This window comes from Mesoplodon densirostris, chromosome 4 (genome assembly GCF_025265405.1).
Source record: "Mesoplodon densirostris isolate mMesDen1 chromosome 4, mMesDen1 primary haplotype, whole genome shotgun sequence".
Taxonomy (NCBI): Eukaryota; Metazoa; Chordata; class Mammalia; order Artiodactyla; family Ziphiidae; genus Mesoplodon; species Mesoplodon densirostris.
Window position 1 is genome coordinate 140,411,605 of NC_082664.1, and position 17,934 is coordinate 140,429,538.

The window sequence follows — 17,934 nt, forward strand, 5'->3', positions numbered from 1 at the left end:
TTAATTTATTCAACCACTCTCCCATATATTATCACTTAGATTGTTTTCAACATTTTGCAATTGCAAACAGTGCTACAGTAAATAACCTTGTGCACATACATTTTTGTATTTATTTATTGCTCTTCCGAATTGCTTTTAATGAAGCTATGGCAGCAAAATATACAACATGACCCAGATACACAGTGGAGCAAAGGCCTAGATAATGAGATGGTTTTGTCCACATCTTGGGGAAGAGGGTGATATGTATGTCTTTATGAACACTATTTAAAAAATATAAACTGTGCACAACATTCTCCAGGAGCTAGAGCTCAAGAGAACCCATGGGGGGTCCATCATCCACTGAGCAATCTCAGGGGTGGGGACGGTGGTGGTGGGGGAGGTAGGGAGTTTCTTCAGAGCCGGAAGAGGCTGCAGCAGTCCCCATCTCTGCTGGGAATGTCGGGCAATGGCAAGCAGCAATGAGGTAACAGAGTGGGTAGCAGCAGTGTTGGGCAGTTCTTCAGTATCTTGATCACAAATATTTGGTACAGCCCAGTTGGTGATATTGCCAGGGGGCCAGAGAGGTGGAGGGAGACTTCTTGTCCACAGGGGCAGAGAGTGCACCTCTCTGCTTAAAGAGGGACATGAGGAGTGATAGGGAGCAAAGGGAGATGGAGCAAGGGACTCTCACGTTCTTGGCGACCTCAACTGGACCACAGCCACAGCGCCATGATTAGGTTAACCCTAACCACTTTCAGGAGGGGCGTGCAGAACCTGATCACTGACAGGCTTTGGAAGTTTAGGTTCATATCTGTTTCAGAGCTTTTCTCTACCAACTTAGCATCACAGGAATTCTTGAACTGGGGTAGAAGGTCTTGTTGAACGTGTCTTCATGCCCAAAATCGGTGCTTTTGCTCCAAGCCAGGACCCAGTTGCTCTTGGAACCTATGGCCCCCATGTCTAGCACAGTGCTGTTTGAGCTGAGCATCATGGCCTGGTGACTTGCAACACAATGTTTTGAAAATCAAAATCGGTGTATAAGCAGATGGAGGTGTTGCTGGATTTGGGGCCTCTCAGCTAGTACACAGCAGGGTTGGGGTTCTGGATATTTGGCTTCACAGTGTACACGGTCTTGTCCCCAAAGGCTAATTTGCCTGCATTGGGTTACACAGTGTTCAGTACTATTGCAGTAACGTTGACTGGCCTTTAAGAAGACAGGTTGAGGATGGAGCACATTTTTGTATTTTTAGAGGTGTAGCTTCAGGTAAGTTACTAAAAGTGGTGTTGGTAGGTCAAAAGGTAGGTGTAAATATACTGCCAAATTCCCTCTGGCAGAGTTGTTCTGGTTTTCATTCCTGCCAAAAATGTTCAAGAGTGCCTGTTTCCCCATAGCTTTATCAACAGAATGTATAATCTTTGTTTTTAATTCTTGCCAATTTAATGGTATCTCAATGTTGTTTTCATCTGCATTTCTTTAAATATGAGTAAGTTCAAACATCTTTTCATATGTTTAAGAGCAGTTCACTTTTTTTCTGTTTGTTTCTTTGTTTATGGGCTGAATTGTCCATTCACGTCTTTTTCCACTTTTCTGTTGTGTTTTTGTTTCTTTGATCCTCAATTTTAAGAGTTAAAAATATATATATATTAGGTATATTAGCCCTTAACCTGTGTTATATACTGCAAATACTTCCCCCCAGTTTGATTTTGTTTATGGTCCTTTTCCATACAAATGTATTAATCTTTTTTTTTATTGCTGTGGATTTTGAGTCATTGCTAGAAAACCTTTCCCTACACCAAGGTAAAAGAGAATTTAATCTTTTCTTCTAGTCCTTGTATTGTTTTATAATTTACCTTTGGATCACTGATCCCATTGAAGTTTATACTTTTGAATTATGAGAGATATGGATCTAAATTTATCTTTTTTCTAAATGGCTACCCAGTTATCTTAGCATCACTTATTAAGAAGCCCATCTTTGCCCCAGTTATTTGAGATGCCACCTAAAATTCATCATATCCTAAATTTTCTTTTGTTCTTAGGTCAATTTCTTGGCTCTGTTCTTTCCACTTTCTTTATTCATGTCCAAGTACCACACTGCTTTGATTATAGTGGCTTTATAGTATGTCTCAGTGTCTGATACCATTAAACCCCCTCATAGTTTGTCTTTTTCATTATTTTCCTGGCTATCCTTAGATGTTTGTTTTTACATACATAAGTTGATGACATTGTCCAACTCCATAAAGAAGCTGTCTTTTGAGTAATAACATGAAGGAAAGGAGAAAGCAAGCTGTTCAGGTATCTGGGGGAAGAATATTCCAGACAAAGAGATTAGCAATTGCAGGGACCATACAAAGCCTTGAGAACTATCATAGCAAATTTGACTTTTTCTCTAAGTCTGGGTTTTGAGCAGAGGAATGGCATGATCTGGCAGCTGTGTTAAAAATTGATGATAGATACCAAAAATGTATATCCTGAATCTAATCATGAGGAAACTCAGAAAAACTGAAAATGAGATGCATACTACAAAATAACTCTATATATTCTTCAGAATTAGCAAGGTCAAAAAAGTCAAAGAAAGACTGAGGAACTATTCCTGATTAAAGGAGATAGAGGAAACATGCCAATTAAATGCGGTGAATATTTGGAATTGAATCCTTGATGATGGGGGAGAGAAGGTAACTTTGTAGGGGGCATTGCTGGATGATTGAAAAAATTGGAATATAGACTGTGGATTAAACAATACTGTTATATCAACATTACATTTTCTGATTTTGATCACGATCAATATGAAAGAGCAATGTCACTGTTCTTAGGAAATGTACTTTAAAATACATAGGAGTCATCATGTCTATAACCTATTCCCAAATGTTTCAGAAAATATCAGAATAAGAGAAACAGAGACATTTATGAAACAAATGAGCAAAACCTAAACAATTGGTGAATCTGAATAAAGCATATACAGGAGTTCATTTTACTATTTTTGCAATTTTCTGTGAGTTTGAAATCATATCAAAAGTAAAGTTAGGAAAAAAAAAAAACCCAAACCAAAGAACAGAATGTAATGGTGACAATGGTCGAATCCACGAGACTAGTCAGGAGGATTTTGCATTGATCCAAGCAAGAGCTAATAATCTAATTAAGGAGAATATAATTGGAGATGGTAAGAAGTGGATGGATTCTGGATAAATTTTTAAGGTAGAATGTACCAAGGCTTGCTTATGTGGGGGTATGAGAGAAAAAGAGAAGTCAGGGATGGCAGCAAAGTATTTGATCTGAGCACCTAAAATGCTGGAGTTGCTGTTTACTGAGATGGAGAGATTGCAGGCAGAGCAGGTTGTGCATGTGGGGTGGGAGGGTGGGAGGAGGAAGGGGGTGCAGTTCTGTTTTAGATCTTTAAGGTCGAAATGGCATTTTCAACATCTATCCTCAAAGCAAAGCTGACATGAGTGATTCTTCCCCAGTAGATACATGTCCAGTGACAGTAGCATAATCAGGATCCTTGACTCATGGCTTCTTTCCCCTTACAGAGAAAAGCACCCCTTCATAGACTAGCCTCTTAATTTTAACAGTCCCATTGGCTTACAGAGGAGAAAAAGTCAGTGGGCTGCTGTATCTGTTTGTCTTCTTCTTCTTCTTTTTTTTTTTTTTTTTTTTTTTTTTTGCGGTAGGCAGGCCTCTCTCTGTTGTGGCCTCTCCCGTTGCGGAGCACAGGCTCCGGACGCTCAGGCTCAGCGGCCATGGCTCACGGGCCCAGCCGCTCCACGGCATGTGGGATCTTCCCGGACCGGGGCACGAACCCGTGTCCCCTGCATCAGCAGGCGGACTCTCAACCACCGCGCCACCAGGGAAGCCCTCTTATATTTTTGTTTCACCATTTTTGCCTCACTTTTTTTTTTTTTTTTTAGCAGTACGCGGGCCTCTCACTGTTGTGGCCTCTCCCATTTTGCGGAGCACAGGCTCCAGAAACGCAGGCTCAGCGGCCATGGCTCACGGGCCTAGCCGCTCCACAGCATGTGGGATCTTCCCGGACCAGGGCACGCATCCATGTCCCCTGCATGACTCTCAACCACTGCGCCACCAGGGAAGCCCATGCCTCACATTCTTGCCAGTCTTTTCTCATGCTGAAACTCATTGCAGTCTGATAACTAAATCACAATATTATATTCCTTAAAGCATCAGGGTTTTTTTTTGTTTGTTTGTTTCTTTTTGTTTCCTTAAAACCAAGTAATATTGATTGCTTTGATTTGGTATTTTTTTCCTCCCTTGTTAATGGTAGAGCAAATAAATTTGATTGATTAAGTTTCATTTATGAGTTTTCTTGAAATAAATTAGAGAGTTATATTCATAACCTTAGTGTAATGGAAAAGATATCTATACTAGTCACAGCTCCATCAATAAATAACTATATAAGCTTAAATCTTCTGGTCTCCCAGGGCCTCAGTTTTATCACCTATAAAATAGAACACTTGCACTAGATGGTCTAGCTTTACATTTAAGGCATTCTGTTGTACACACTTGTTACCTTTCAGTTTCATGGGCACTAATGCATAAGTCTTTTACTCTTTCTAGTGGAGGGCAGGCTATGATAAGGACCTTGTAGCAAAGCAGAAGGAGCATAGTATAGACTTTTCTTCTGGAAACTAAGAGATGTGTGGAGTATAACAACCCAACTCTACTCTAAACTTGGATAAGCCATCTGACCTCTCTGTGTTATTGTTTCCCCCAATGAAGAAAAGATAATATTTATCATGCTTACTTCAGAGGTGAAAATTACATTAGATGATAAACATAAAAAGCACTTTGAAAAACACTGTTTAAATATAAGCTGTTACTGTCATCACGGTCTTCATCATCATGGAGTCTCATGTCTGCATTCTCTTTCTGTTCATTTTAGCCTCTCATCGGGTTTTATTCTTCCTGACTCTCTTGCTAGGCCTTTCTTTAGGGTGGCCCCTCTTGCATTTGTTTAGGCAGACTCTGAATGCTTCACTCTTCTAAGGTCTATTGGCCAAGTGGATGCTGGCTGTTATAGATTATAAAATCTCTCCTGTTGCCAATTGTGACTCACCTGCCATGTGGTACCAAGTATTCCTACTTAGGCAAGCAGACATGCTACCTGATAAGGAATTTTATGTATGATATATAAATGTGAATTAACTTCTATTAGTTAGCAGCTACCATGTTTAGAGGTATACTATGTGCCAAGCATGATGTCAGGCATGTTACCTCTAATCTTCATTACACCCCTGGGAGCAGAAATCATCACCCCTGCTTTACAGATGAGGAGACTGAGGAAAGTAACTTTCAGACTATCATGCTAATAAATAGTATCTGGGAGCTGAGATATGAATCAAGCTCTGAGGCTACAGAGCCTTTCTTCTTTGTTGTTTAATTTTCTTACTTCCAACTATATGACCCTATTCTAACACAATATTTTCACAATATTAATCTATTCCCTCAGATTAACTAACATTGCATACTTTTATTTCTGTACCTTTTATTCAGCCTAGAATATCCTTCTCCATGCTCCATTATCTGCCTGGTTTCTATTTATTCTTCATGATCCCACTCAAGTTTTACTTTGAGACCACCTCAGTTCCTGATAAATGATTCCTCTTCAGAATTCTTTACTATATGAATTTGGGACTTACTGAAAACTATCTATCCAATAAGTTTGTAGTAGGAATAAAGTACAGTAAGTATATGAGTCTATAAAAGTTACAAACAAATAAAATTGGCTATTTCTGAGAGAAAGACAAATACCATATGATATCACTTATATGTGGAATCTAAAATATGACACAAATGAACTTATCTATGAAACAGAAACAGAATCATAGACATAGAGAACAGACTGGTGGTTGCCAAGGGGGAGGGGGTTGGGGGAGGGAGTGAGTGCGAGGTTGAGGTTAGCAGCTGTAAGCTTTTACATATAGGATAGATAAACAACAGGGTCTTACTGTATAGCACAGGACACTATATTCAGTACCCTATGATAAACCATAATGGAAAAGAATATTAAAAAAAGAATATGTATAACTGGAAAAAATTGGCTATTTTTGTTATGGAATCTTTATATTAATTTCATAGGCTCTATACTGATGGAACAGAAAAGTCAGATTGACATGAGATCTGATAGTCATGTGACAGACTTCTCAGCAGGAATTTGGTGTATCTCCAGGAAACGCTTATTTTCATTTCCTGAATAATCTCTCTGCCTCTCTAGCGCAGCTTTCATCAGTGTGCCAGCCCAGTCTTATGGTAAATATTTATACTTAAAAACTAATACTACACATTGTCTTGTGAACTCATTGTCTAGTATCCACTTTAGAGTGTAAATCTTCTTGGGATTGATCAAGAGCAGAAATCTTGGAGAAACAGAGCTGAGCAGCTTGAGGTTTGACAAGTGATAAAAATGTAGAAAAACTTAGCACCTCTCTAACAAGAGAAATAAGGATTAGAGTCTCAAGTGAAAGCCACATCACAGTATATACACAATGTTGGAAGAAAGCATTATATTACACTAACTTAATAATTTTCCTTTTTAGCAAGGGATCAGATAAAGGAGAAGCAATTAGACTGAGTGCCTGCAAGAAAATAAAACTCTAGATTTTGTTTCATGAGAACGTGTTCACTTATAAGCTAAAAATTAGACCTAGGTGCTTGTACACTTAACCAAGGTACATGGCAACACCCAGTGGATGGTTATGAGAGAGTCAACATTGAGGTGTGTGGATATAGTAAAGTGAGTCCTGCATGAGTCAGGTCTGAGGCTGGCATTACTTAGTTTCCTCATTAACAACCTGGATGTGAATAGAAAGTATGCTCATTAAGTGTGCAGAGGACAAGATGATGGTCTTGGAAAATATGAGCACCATAACCTAGAGAGATTACATTTTTAAAGGGTAAAGTTCAGAAGGAAAATGTATAAAATAATATAACTGATACGAAATGAATCTTACTAGATATAATCTAAGGAAAGCCTGGACAAACCAAATAGATATATAGATAGAAGGAATATAGACTCAAGTGTAACATCTCTCTCTTTCATCAACCCAGAGTAGATAGTCTATCCTTGAATAATTTATTTCCTGGGGTTTCAGGTACCTCTCCATAGTTTAATTCCTATTGCATTTTCCCCATACAACCTAGTTTTCTCCTAATTATCGTATGTGGAGTCAATTCAGGCATCACCTTCTCTAGAAAGCATTTCCTGACAGCTCTTCCTCACATCTTCCACTAGTTCTATACCCCTTCTCCATGCTTTCATAATATCCTGGATAGACCTCTTTTCTTGTAATTACTCCACTGTATTTAAACTGCACTTTTCAGTCTCTCTCAATAGGCTATGACCCTAGAGTCTTTTATCTTCATAAAGTGTTTGGCACATTGTGGCTACTTATTACATATTTGTTGCATGAATGAATGAAGCAGTATTTTTAGGTAGTGGCTTTTTGTTCACATTATAGCCTCTGGAAGCACATTGACTGAAACAGGCCACAAGAGTTCACCTCTGCTTTGGGGCACCCAGTACCCAGGCTATTTAGGATCATTGCAGGGACCCTTGAGAGGACTGGCCAAGCCAGAAATCATAAATTTTCAGTTCCTGCATCCTTAGAATGCTCCAGATTGATCTGTCCTTGATGAAGGGTGGTGAATCTCTGTTCCTTAACTTGGTTTTATCAGGTCCTTGAAGTGATATCTACATCCCAAAAGTAAAAGAAGGTTCTTATAAGGATGAGAAACCTGAAGAATTGTGAATAGTGGCTGACCAGCTAATCAAAATTTCGAAGAATAATAAATTATTATTTACATAGATGTAACAATCTAAAGCTTACAGCTCAAATAAATAGAGTAGGGTAGACTCTGATATTCACCTTAAAACCATAAAATATTTTATCCCTGGTGTTTTTATCTATTTTCTCCACATCTCTATTATACTTTTCTTGTTTTTCCCTTTGCATGTCTTTATTATGTATTACCCTTCTCCCTTCTGTGTCTCTAGTTGGCTCCCCACTTCTACCTGTCTCTGCTCTTGTCTCTTTTTGGCATTTCTTCCTGTGGCCACATATAACTGAAAAACTACTGTACTTACTTTATAAAGATTTCTGTTTCCTGTTCTTAATTTAAAAGCAGGGGGATGGAATTTACATTTTTTCTCTTTGTAGCCCTTTATTGATTTTGGCCATCTCAGATTCAGGGGTCCTACAGAGAAGAAATGTTTGCCCATTTCAAGTACAGCCCTTCAAGCCCATCTAAGCATCTGTAAGCCTGTCCTATTCCAATTGTACTTGAGTTTACCTGGCTTAGACTGCAGGCTATGGCCCATCCAACATGTGAAAAATCAATTCTGGGGTTAGTTTAACTTTTAAGTTATAGTACTTTAGAATTGAGAAAGACTTTAGATGCTATTTAATCTTAAAAATAAGGGAAACTGTGACCCAGAGAGGGCATGCAATTGCTCAAAGTCATGAAATTGGTAAATGACAGATCGAAGACCAGAGCCCGACTCAGAGAAAATTATGTAATGGAAAAGTCCTACTTATTTATATATTGGAATGCTCTACTAGGCTTCAAGAAGAAGGGAAGCCTCTTCCAAAGTCAGGGAAATGTAATAAATAATAAAGTCCCTTAAAAATTGTTGGTCATATGGATCCAGGATTGTAAATCCTGGAAGAGAAAATGTATCTGGTATGTGCTTGACATCAATGTGTATATGTGTGTATTTGTACAAATCTGTGTGATTCATTTGAATAATCCTCAACTTTATCTCCTTTAACAGTTCTCTTCTTCCCCATGGTATAGGAAAGGGCTACTACATAATGAATGCTTCGTTTTTTTTGACGTAACATTTTGTCATAAAGACTTGAAATAGTATTTCAAAGGCAGTACAGTTTAGGATAGCAGTTCCCACTAATAATTCCTTTTCGTCAGACTAGTGGAAGCCTCTTCACCTTGTTTATTATTGGAAGGAATGCTGGGAGAATTTTGTCAAGGTAGCTATCACACAGGGTGTAGTGACAGAACTGATCATGCAGGAATTAGGAAGAGATCATTTTTCTAGTTATATTTTGGAAGGGAATCCAAAGACTGATGATACTGTCCTTGATTAATGTATCAAAGACATCAATTCTGAGAACATTAAAATATTCTAAATGATGAAAAAAAGGGACATTGGCCCCACAATGAGAACTGTTTGGGGTTTTTTTTGTGTGTTTTTGAGTGATTTATCTTGAAATCAGGCATGTATGAACAGAGGCAGTGGGAATATCCAGTTAAGTCTAGAAGTTCAAATAAAAAGGGAATGAGACAGCATGAGGTTCAAGGATGTTGTATAAAAATGAGGGTTACATGCAAGCTTTTACTATAAGTATTAAACATTCCTTGTGTCACCTAGGTCCTCCTGATCTTCCCCACAGTATGAGTGTCAGAGCATCTGAACAGGCTGCCTACAGGTGCTGGTAGCGTGATGTGAATGTACTTAATGAGGCCTGAGTTGGGTACTCCTATTGTATTTTTCAAAGTTTGTAAAATAATACAGTGACCACCCTTTCTCAACGAAAAAACAACCTTTACCATAGAAAAATCTTTCTACTTTGGAAACTTATTGCAGGTACTTTTGATTCTATCACTTTGGTGTCTCTTAAACCCATCTGCCTCTCTCAGTCATGGCCACCACAGTCTTTGTTCAGACTTTCATACCTTTTCATCTGGACCCCTGCCACCCATATCCACATTGCTGCCAGAGCGTTTTTACTAATTAGATTGTTTATTTTCTGTTTAAAACCCTGCAGTAGTACTCCATGACCTTTAGGTAAACTTCAGATTCCTTAACATCTCATGTAAGATCTTTATGATCCATTTCTCGTTAACCTCTGCAACCTTATCTGTCATTACTTCATGTTCTAGTCAAATTAAATTATCTGATGTTTCCTAATTTCTCATGCATCTGAGCCTTCATTTTTTTTCTTTTTTTTTTTTGCGGTATGCGGACCTCTCATTGTTGTGGCCTCTCCCGTTGCGGAGTACAGGCTCCAGATGCATAGACTCAGCAGCCATGGCTCATGGGCCCAGCTGCTCCACGGCATGTGGGATCTTCCCAGACCGGGGCACGAACCCGTGTCTCCTGCATCAGCAGGCGGACTCTCAACCACTGCGCCACCAGGGAAGCCCTGAGCCTTCATTTATGTGATCTCCTTTCCCTGGAATGTTTCCTTCCTAACTTCCTTTTCCCTTGCTTGCTTTCTCTTACTCATCTTTCTAGACTTTGCTGAGGTATCATCTCCAGGGTGCCTTCCCTGATCACCTCTTCCTCCTCTCAATATCCCATCCCATGTATTATAATCTTTAATTATTAGTTTGTCTTTCCCCTCAGACCCTCAACCACTTGAGGATGCAGATCATGGGTTTTTAAACTTGTATCTCTAGTATTTAGCACAATGTTTGGCACGTAGTAGGTGTTTGCTAAATGTTTGTTGGATAAATACATTTCTTTTAAAAGATAAAAAGATCGTCTTCTATAGTGAAATAACCTCGTAATCTTGTGGCCTAAAAACCTTTGAACTCATCTTGTCTCTCCATAAATTAAGGGCAAAAATGATACTACCTTTATGTACTTGTTCAGTTAATTTGATAGATTGAAGCTGACTGCTGGTTTCATCTTAGGAAGTGGAAGTTTCTTTCCCAGTCAAAATTGTAGCCAAAGCAGATTTATTCCTAGGCTAGGTTGGTTATTAAAGTTTTATTTACTTATAATCAATACACATTTACTGAGTGCTTGTGACATGTCAGACTCTGGACTAGTTGCTGGATATTAACGATATGGTGACATAGGTCCTCATCCTCAAAGAAATGATAGTCTTATGAGCAAGTTCCTCACCTAGAGTTTTGAGTCATTGTATGAATGAATTAAAGATGTAATAGTAGATAGTCTTTTTTAAATTAATTAATTAATTAATTTAGCTGCATTGGGTCTTCATTGCTGCACGCAGGCTTTATCTAGTTGCAGGGAGCGGGGGCTACTCTTCGATGCATGGGCTTCTCATTGCGGTGGCTTCTCTTGTTGCAGAGCATGGGCTCTAGGCACGCAGGCTTCAGTAGTTGTGGCTTGTGGGCTGAGTAGTTGTGGTTCACGGGCTCTAGAGAGCAGGCTCAGTAGTTGTGGTGCACGGGCTTCGTTGGTCCGCGGCATGTGGGATCTTCCTGGACCAGGGCTCGAACCCATGTCCCCTGCATTGGCAGGCGGATTCTTAACCACTGCACCACCAGGGAAGTCCAGTTGGTAGTCTTTGAGTTCTAACATATTTGAATGAATCAGCCAACAAATGAACCATTTCTTCTCTGGTAATGAGGGTACTTTAGTAAGAGCTGGAGTTTGTGGGAGACACTACGGACAGTTAGCTAGTAGATAATTTTTTTTTCAATTAAGTAGTATTTTCTTCTAAATTTGTTTGCTGTAACTCCTGTCTCTTCTAAAGGTGGTTGACAACAGTACTATAATAGACCAAAATAATTCTCTAGGAATAAAGTGTGTTTGAGATATGTACACACAAAAAATTCAGAATATTACAGATTCATCCTTAGATGTGATGCTCTCTAATTTAATGCCTGATATTTCTTCTCCCTCTCTGTTCATTGTTAATTTATAAGTAGTTGTTTCTATTAGGAAATGTCATTCTTAGGTTCCTTCCCACATTTTTGCATGTGTGAACCAGCAGGAACTCACCATGGCTCATTGATGAGAATACAGAGAAAATAATGTTAATCACATTCAAAAGTGAGCAGCACTGTCAGTTACTCTTCTTTGTTTTACAGAGATGAACGAAATCAGTCCATCATTGTAAGTGGAGAGTCTGGGGCAGGAAAAACAGTTTCAGCTAAGTATGCCATGCGATACTTTGCAACTGTAAGTGGTTCCGCCAGTGAAGCCAATGTTGAGGAAAAGGTGTTGGCATCCAACCCCATCATGGAGGTAAGGCAGAGGCAGCCATGACCTTCTTACTATATTCTCTCATTAAGAAACAGGCTCAAAAAATTGATTGATACAGCACATGTCAGAAAATCTAGGATCTCTCAACCAGTAATAGTAGGAAAATACTTTTCCGGATGTTAGTGAGAGATCTAGGAAAAGTAAAAATTCAGTAAGGTAGACATTTTGAGTAAAGTCTAGCTATAGAGGAATCTACTTTATTCCATAAACCTGGATTTTTTTTTTTTTGCGGTACGCGGGGCCTCTCACTGTTGTGGCCTCTCCCATTTCCCATTGCGGAGCACAGGCTCCGGACGCGCAGGCTCAGCGGCCATGGCTCACGGGCCCAGCCGCTCCATGGCATATGGGATCTTCCCGGACCGGGGCACGAACCCGTGTCCCCTGCATTGGCAGGTGGACTCTCAAGCACTGCGCCACCAGGGAAACCCCATAAACCTCCATTTTTAACCTACCATTGGATCGTTGCCTCCAAGTAGCTGGCAATGGCACTTCATTTCCTCAAGTTTCTTTTCTCCCAGTTAATTGACTTGTATCTGTTGCTCCTTATACTGGAAGTATAAATTACTCCTTTTCCCACAATCCTGAGCTTATTTAAGCTCTTTCTAAAATACAGGATTCACTATGCTCAAGCATGAATGAGTTTCATTATTCCTTTGCCCACATTTCGTTTTCTGTACTCAGTCCAACCTGTTTAGCCATAAGTTTTTACATTTTTCCAGCTATGAACTATAAACTTAAATCATAATCTTGAAAGCATTTTTCTGCTTGTTTCTGTCAAGCATATCACACAACTTTAGTTTAGAAAAAGAAATTCAATAATATAAATTCTTGGGAAAGGAAGATCTATGAAAGGATATCCTTTCAAAAGTGGACTACGTATACAAAGTAGACATGCTCATGCCAAAGAAAACAGACCTTTTTGTGTGAGAATTTGAGTATTTTAGGATTTGTAATTAGAGAATTATTTGTGTATTAATATGATTTTAGGAAAGTTACATTTTTGTAAGTATTCCCATTAAATGGAGAAAATAAGTCTCAATAAATGGAGAGAAATTACTTTGGACATGCAGAAACAAACCTTTCTTAATAAAAACCCAAGTCAGCATTCTTTATTCCTGTTTTTTTTCCTTTGTCAAGCCTTACATGTCACCCAAACACAGATGGCGTTTTAGAACTGGCTTGGTGCACCTGTGGTGCAAGTGGTTTTCGCACTGATCAGTCCAGAGGTAATTGTGCCTGGTGTGCAGTGCTGTGTGTGACACTTCAGAATAGTATGCTGTGACCCCTTGCCCACAGGGCTGCCCTCTAGTGCAGCATGACTTCTGTTCTTGGGATTAAGAAAATAAGAGATGCTGGGGAAGTTAAGAGCCTCCTGGGCTGGGTGACCTATGGAAAGAGAACTGGAAATGTTTTCTGAAATAGCACAGACATGAGAAAACAGATGCTTATGCCAAAAGAGAGTAGTAAAGATTTTAAGCAAATATTAAGATTCTGAAAGAATTTAAACTACAGATATAGTGGTGGATCCCACTTGTGTTAATATTGCGAAAATATAATCTGTATAGCCAGTTTCTGATTTCGGTTCAGAAAACAACAGGGCTTTGCTTTCTACCATTATTTTGACTGTTTTTGATCATAACAACAAATTCTTGGTATTTGGCCGTAGTTTAGGCCATTCTTAGTCCCTACTGTTAGAAGATCCCAGAGTCTTGATTATGAACGTATCAGGAAATCCCATTTCTCCTAGGCCTAGACCATATAATAACATAACTCTGGAATACATCAAGTTGAATGAACTATTTTATGACCTTGCTATAGTCTCGTTCAAAAACTAGCTATACTGTTTTTTCTACAATGCAAATTTGAGTTGTGTTAGTAGGAGTGATATTAAAAATTTGGAATGACTACAGATACTACTTTTTAATATGCAGTTATAAGGAATTTACCCTGTTTGCTAGGATGAACAAAAAAAGATAAAGACAGCAGTTATACTTTTTTTTTTAATTTATGAAAAAAAATTTTTTTAAAGACAGTAGTTATACTTAGCTACTTCACGTTATATTATTGTTTAGTTTCTCTGCAGGAATTTGGATTTAGAAAATTTGTTAAAGAGAGAACTAATTTTCAACAGCTACAAATGAGGGCATCCCAACTTGAAAGATTAAAATGGAATGTAGGGCTGAAGAATGGTGACAAAAGGTTTCCAGTTACAGGAAGAAAATATAGGTAAAATATTGAATACGTGGCCTAGAAAATTTGTAGCTTTTAAACCTGCCTCAAGATTATGTCTCTATATCAGCGCCCTTTACTGTGATGTCAAGAAAGAGTGTCTGGGTCTCCAGTGATCACGAGCATCCCACACCTTGAACATCACAGCCCAGTGGCTTATGGGATTTGCACATTATCCTTTAGAAAGCAAGCTCCTCATCCTCGTCATAGGCTCCTTTTGCAAAATACGAGTAATGTACAGTGAAATAAATGATTCTCTTTTACTCAGTTTTATGACATTTTCTTTTTCATCCTCTTTCCTAGAAATTTTCATCCTAAGATGGGGACAGGGAAGATGTTGGGGGCACACCGGGTCTTTTTTTTAAAATTTTAATTAATTTATTTATTTTTGGCTGCGTTGGGTCTTTGTTGCTGTGTGCGGGCTTTCTCTAGTTGCGGTGAGCGGGGGCTACTCTTCGTTGCGGTGCACAGGCTTCTCATTACGTTGGCTTCTCTTGTTGCAGAGCACGGGCTCTAGGCTCACGGGCTTCAGTAGTTATGGCTCGTGGGCTCAGTAGTTGTGGCTCGCGGGCTCTGTAGTTGTGGCGCAAGGGCTTAGTTGCTCCGTGGCATGTGGGATCTTCCCGGACCAGGGATCAAACCCATGTCCCCTGCATTGGCAGGCGGATTCTTAACCTCTTCACCACCAGGGAAGGCCCCACACTGGGTCTTAACAGCTCTATTTCCTCTTCAATAACTGTAGTTGAAGATTTTCATCTCCATTTAGTAAAGAGAATAATTCACTCAACATTTCTCTGAAATCAGTAGTAAAATCAAAACCACAAAACTTCTTTCCTTTAACAATTTCTTGCTGATTGAAATGAAAATAGCATTAGGGAGGCTGTTATAAATATAGTACTTATAAGGCAGAGGGAGCAATTAGGGGGAATGAACAAAATAAATGAATAAACATCATTTATATACAGAACCTTCTTTCCATATTGGGTTAAAGGCTTAGAATCATAGAGTTTTATTTTTGAAAGGGACCCTAGAGCTCATCTATTCCAGTCAGTTTACACCTGGGGACACTAATGCTCCTCAGAGGATTAAATGATGGCAAGTTAGTGGTAGGCCCTGGCATGATACCCAGATCTTCAGACTTCTATTTCATTTACTCCTTCTACCATTCTTTGCTATATGTTCATATACCTTGTACTCAAAGACAAAAGGGTCTGTTTCAACTCTGGCCTGCTCACTTCTTCTCACAGAGTGTAGTATTATCTTGGCAAGTTGGCCACTCTGATCCCCACTGTAAGTAGATTGGGGCGGGGGGATGACATATGGAGGTTGGGATAAGAGTCTGGGAGAAAGGAGAAGCTGTGGACCACCCTCCCCTAACTTGCTTAGTTGCTGGGGGAAAGTGCTTAGGACAGTGCCTGGTAAACACTCAGTAATCATTACTGCTGCTGCCACTGCTACTACATGTAATCCTCCATCCGCTCTTTGACAGAATATGTTGCGCTGAAAGAAATTTTCACATTTATTTTCTAAACAAAATAAAAATAATGGGAATATATGGAGACTTTTTGTTGTGCTTTTTGTAATATCAAGTTTTGCTGGGAAGATAGCTTCCAACTATTCTTTCAGTCTATAATGTTAATCTGAAAGTTAGCAGTGTTCTCATTGCCAAAACAGAATAGGGTAATACACGTCTTATATTTCAGAGAGTGAAAATACGTTTTCTTTGATTGATCAGAGAATCTAATGTGTTGACTTGTATGGCTATGTTACCACTGTTTTCATCACTTGTGTTTGTATTGCTTTTTTTTTTTTGTATTGCTTTCTTAATGCTCCAGAGCATTTTCATATCTTTCTCTCTGCTGTGGTTTCAATATACTAATCCTAATAGTCACAGGCTTTGCACAGTGAAAGATATTAATTGTATGAAATTATCTTATTAAGCATTTAATTTATGCAGTATGTTAACACTTGCTTTTCTAACTACAGCATGTTTTTTGCTTTGCTTTGAAAGAAAAATGTATAGATGCATGTTACCTAAATCAGAAAGCAGTGCATATTCAATTTAAATTTTTAAGATTATATGAAAAATTTAGCAGAAAGTTACATTCTCTGCATTCTTTAGCAGATGTCTTGCAAGTTAGATACAACTATCAAAATCCAAAGCCAAATTTTACTGTCTCTGGTTTCTGAAAATGGCTTTGAATTAAGTGGGTAATTACTAACACTCCACTAATAAGCACTCCAGCTGGGCCTACTGGCTAAAGAGACCCTGAACACCAAAGCAATATTTCCAGGAAAATATTAATTTGTCTTAACCAGCTTATTTACATAAAACAGACAAAGTTTTTCAAGAAACCAAACCCTGTTATTTAACTAAGAGGGCATGTGCCTAGGCAGCCCCTGGTCCCATCCGTTCTTTTCCTTTGTTGACATGAATGAGTATGTTCCATACCACAAATGGTGGTTGAAGACCTCCCAGGCACTGGGCTCGAGTCTGCTGTTTCTGAAAATAATTTGTGCGAGAATAACAAGGCCGATACGGACTATTAGAGTATACCTGTGTGGTTGTGCAGTGAGCAAAGCATACAGTTGTGCCTGCAGGGGCAAAACTGGTTCTGTTTTTAAAAGAATCAATTTTAAAGGGTTGTGTTCTTTCTCTCCCTGAACAAATCTGTAAATGTCAGGGCATGAACTGCACTTCTAAAACCTTATTGTTTTCCCTTTGTTTCTTAGTCAATCGGAAATGCTAAGACAACCAGGAATGATAATAGCAGCCGTTTTGGGAAGTACATTGAGATTGGTTTTGATAAGAGATATCGAATCATTGGTGCCAATATGAGAACTTACCTTTTAGAGAAATCCAGAGTGGTGTTCCAGGTAAGCCGGGCAGGTATACATATAGATTGCCATATAATTCCAGAGCTCATGTTTGTTGGTGTGCATTTTATTCCCAGATGTTCTTGAGCATGTTATGACAATATTACTACAAACCACACTTGGACTGAAACATGTAAAACAGTGCCTATCAGAGGATACCCCTTAGACTAATAGTCTTTGGGACTGGGCAGTGATTTAGGTTTAATGGTTTTGACTGTTTCCTCCAAATGCTTGTAGGAAAAGCTTAGTTAAGAAGAGGCACTATTAGTTTAGTCTTGTCTGTCACATTTCCCAGTTGATAGGGAAGATATTGGTCTGTGCTTCAGTGAGTTACAGTTTGAACTCAGTTCACGAAAAAAAGATTATCCTTGTCCTTCTTCCTTCCTTCTCTCAGAATGTGATACTGTTTAGACAGAATAATGAGGGTTAAAAGATCTTCACAACTCAGTTGTGAACTACTGTCAAAGAACACACTCAAGTGTATGGATCAGTGCCAGACTTGCATTTGCACATATGCTCTTACTCCTTTTCGGGGGGCAGGGATCTCAGTTCCCCAATGAGGACTAAACCCAGGCCATGGCAGTGAAAGCCCAGAATCCTCACCAGGGAACTTACTCCTTTTTTATTTGTAAATGGGAAGTACTACACATTACAGCACCAGCAGGTGTGCATTCACATGTTTATAGGTATACTCAGGGAATGTGGACTTATCATTGGAAAACTCCCCAGTAGGACTCCCGGTGACCCACTACATGCTGAGATGGGGTTCCTGTAGTCCCTTAACTAGACGCTCGCCATATTGAGGTTCAGATAGCCCTGGCACTGCCATGTAGCAGAGTCTACAATTTCCATTGCACAGTGT

At 39.1% G+C, this 17,934-nt stretch overlaps 1 protein-coding gene across 2 annotated transcripts in view; it reads left to right on the plus strand.

The window, feature by feature from the left end:
• MYO5A (myosin VA) overlaps positions 1 to 17,934 on the plus strand; it is a 202,253-nt gene that overhangs the window by 77,875 nt on the left and 106,444 nt on the right. For both annotated transcript variants that reach the window (XM_060097329.1, XM_060097330.1), the window contains exons 5-6: positions 11,792 to 11,948; positions 16,929 to 17,072. In XM_060097329.1, the coding sequence (XP_059953312.1) occupies positions 11,792 to 11,948; positions 16,929 to 17,072 (301 nt within the window). The remainder of the gene's footprint in view (positions 1 to 11,791; positions 11,949 to 16,928; positions 17,073 to 17,934) is intronic.